Source organism: Anarrhichthys ocellatus, unplaced genomic scaffold (assembly GCF_004355925.1).
Source record: "Anarrhichthys ocellatus isolate YVR2014 unplaced genomic scaffold, GSC_Weel_1.0 scaffold126, whole genome shotgun sequence".
Classification (NCBI taxonomy): Eukaryota; Metazoa; Chordata; class Actinopteri; order Perciformes; family Anarhichadidae; genus Anarrhichthys; species Anarrhichthys ocellatus.
Genome location: NW_022280156.1, coordinates 591689 through 594589, shown reverse-complemented (window position 1 = coordinate 594589; position 2901 = coordinate 591689). Strand labels below are relative to the sequence as shown.

The 2901-nt window shown below is 45.2% G+C and overlaps 1 protein-coding gene across 1 annotated transcript in view; it reads right to left on the bottom strand.

Annotated features, from left to right (window-relative positions):
• Positions 1 to 2901, bottom strand: part of npepps (aminopeptidase puromycin sensitive) — a 30604-nt gene that overhangs the window by 6909 nt on the left and 20794 nt on the right. Inside the window, exons 6-10 of the mRNA XM_031877124.1 lie at positions 2123 to 2323; positions 1661 to 1757; positions 1534 to 1567; positions 917 to 1031; positions 534 to 698 (exon numbers count right to left, since the gene is read on the bottom strand). Coding sequence (XP_031732984.1) covers positions 534 to 698; positions 917 to 1031; positions 1534 to 1567; positions 1661 to 1757; positions 2123 to 2323 — 612 coding nt within the window. The remainder of the gene's footprint in view (positions 1 to 533; positions 699 to 916; positions 1032 to 1533; positions 1568 to 1660; positions 1758 to 2122; positions 2324 to 2901) is intronic.

Below are 2901 nucleotides of genomic sequence, written 5' to 3'. Positions count from 1 at the left end.
GAGAGAGAGAGAGAGAGAGAGAGAGAGAGAGAGAGAGAGAGAGAGAGCGCTGTTCACGACTTTCTGATGGTTACATTCTAAAGCACCAATTGATAACCGTCAAACGATCAACAGCTGTGGAGACAGACACTCTCACTCTCCTCCTCTGCATTGTAATCATAACAGCTGCAGGTGTTTTAGGTGAGCCGCCCTCATCACGCGTCATGTTGCTTTATCAAACGACAGCGGACTAATTTGCTAAATCTTCAGAGGCAATTACAGCGCTATGGAAATACAAACAAACAATCAGCTGGAGAAACCTTTAAGATCCTTGAAAGGTAGTACGGGACTAAGAATTACTTCTAAAAGGAGCTTCTTGGTGACAGCGCAGCTATAGAGTCGTCCTCTCAGACTTTAGACTTAATAAATCGATTGTGCCGACATAACTACGTTAGAAACTGTAAAGATGAGACGACGCATCCCAGTGGAGCGATCGTAGTGTAAAAACATTCTGCCCCGACGTATCGAGTGGATCCCTCCGGTCCACAGCTCACCTCTATGGGGTGGCTGCTGTCCAGCGCGTCCAGGTCCAGAGCGCGGGTGTAGTCGGCCGAGACGAACTGGGTCCAGATGTCGTACTCTGGGAAGCAGTGGTCCACACACAGATACTCGATCCAGGATGCAAATCCCTCATTCAGCCACAGATGGGTCCACCATTCCTGTTTACACACACGCACACACACACAAGATGACACTGGGTCCTCAAAGTCCTCAAACACACACAGCTTGCATTGTGGAAATCCAGCTTTCCTTCAGTACACTAAATAAAGCGAGTATTAGCTTCTTGACCCACAGCTGCAGAAAAACTTCTTTCTCCATTTCAAAACATTTCTTCTACAGTTTCACAAATAGCCGTTGGGGGATTTTGGCTGCTTACCATCGTGACCAAGTTCCCGAACCACTGGTGGGCGAGTTCGTGTCCGACCACCAGCGCCACCCACTGCCTGGAGGACGAGCAGGAGTCCTTGGCGTCGATTAGCAGTGCCGTCTCCCTGGAAAAACAACAACAGAGAGGGTACGTGAGACAGCTCCTCTGAACACAGCAGGGGTTCCCTCCATCAACCATCAGCTGCCGGGCTGTTTATTAGGAAAACCTGCATGCAGGTGGCTGAAGATGGCCGATGAATGAAGCCTGCTGCTGTGTGCTAATCCCACGCCCGAATACCTAAGAGGTGGCAGCGCGCCGAGCTGAACATAAGGCAATTAAAAAGCCATCACGGCTGTCAACTAAAAAGAGACAACGGCAACGAGAACTGTGTCTGAAAGAAGGGGGGGGGGGGGCATGCTGAAGTTTACAGTTATTTTCTAGATGAATCACTTTGTTTTTAAAAAGTCAGAAAGTAATGAAACACGACAATTCCCCCGAGAAACATTTTCTAATTGCTATATTTTCCAACATCAACATTTATCCTAATTGCCCACAGCCTAGCATGACATGGTTGGTACCAGCGGCTTCACTGTTAAATGAGTAGTTCAACAGCAGCTAGGTCTTACCTGTAGGTAACAAGGCCCCAGTTCTCCATGGCACCTGAGCGGAGGGAAGCGGCAGACGTTTCACTTTCAGCATTTTTCAACTGGAAACGTCTCAAAAGTACTGAATGTGGAATCGGCTGCTACTTACCAGCAGCAAAATCAGCAATAGCTATGAGATCGATTTTAGGCAACGGATAAGGAACACTGAAGTAGTCTTTGTAGAAAGGTAAGGTCTTAGTTGCAACCTGCAAAAATAAGAGAAAGTATTTTAAAACGTATGAATGATTTAATAACAGTCTGCTCTTTGTGTTCTATACAGAAAGACTAAAGGGGACAGAAAGGATCAAGCAGATGCAGGATAGAATCTACCATGAGATGCTGGTATACGTTGTTTTTCATGTATTTGTCTTCATCTCCAGTCATGTTTGTAGTTAAAATAAAAAATAATAAAGAATCAGTTTCTCTTAATATATTTTTATGACTATAAAAACTACAATTTTTGTGGACTTCAATGCTACTGTTTTGACCTTTTTGGATCTGCCATGAAGTGTAGTTAGAATGATTGAAAATATAAATGAAACCATCAAGTAGCTGCTGTGGCTGTTCTTACCTCCAATGCGAATCTCCCTTGTTCCGCCTTCCCGACTGGCGTGTAGACGCGTACCGTTATGCCGTCTGATGACTGGCTCTCCACAAAGTCATATTCACCGATGACAAAAGCTACAAGGTATGTGGACATGATGGGCGTGGTGGCAAACTTCATCTCCACCAGGTCCTCGTCCTCCGGATATGGCTTTCGATCGATGACATTCTGGAAGAGGGGGAGGTTCAGTTTAGTGACGCCGAGACAGATTACTGACAACAAAGAATGAGTTTAACCGACAACATGGTGCAAAAATGGGACTTTTGGAAGCAGATCATTGCCCTTATATAGATTTTATTCTCTGCTGGAAGATAGTGATGTTGTATAATGCAGTTTGTTGGGGACTATTTTCAGCGGCGGATTAATCCACATTGGGTGCTCTAGTGACAGCAGGGAGGTGTGTGTGTGTGTGTGTTCATGGTAATAAATCACCAGAATTTCCCCTTTGTATCATGTTGACGTTTACAGTATGTCCAGTAGTTATCTAAAGAACCTGCAGACATATATCCCCATCTGTCCCAGCGTGTAAACCCTCACGTTTAAACTGGACTGTTAGAAAAAGGTCACGGTAGACTCGCTGAGAGAATAAATTCCAGCAAGTATGTGGAGACAAAAGGTCAGGAGCTGGACTGGCATCAGTCTGTGCAGAGCTTAGTCCTGCTGGACACAATATTCTAACGTCCTTCCTTTTGGTGCCGCACATCCTGCACTCTGTCTGTAATAATCAGTATTTGTCATTTACATAT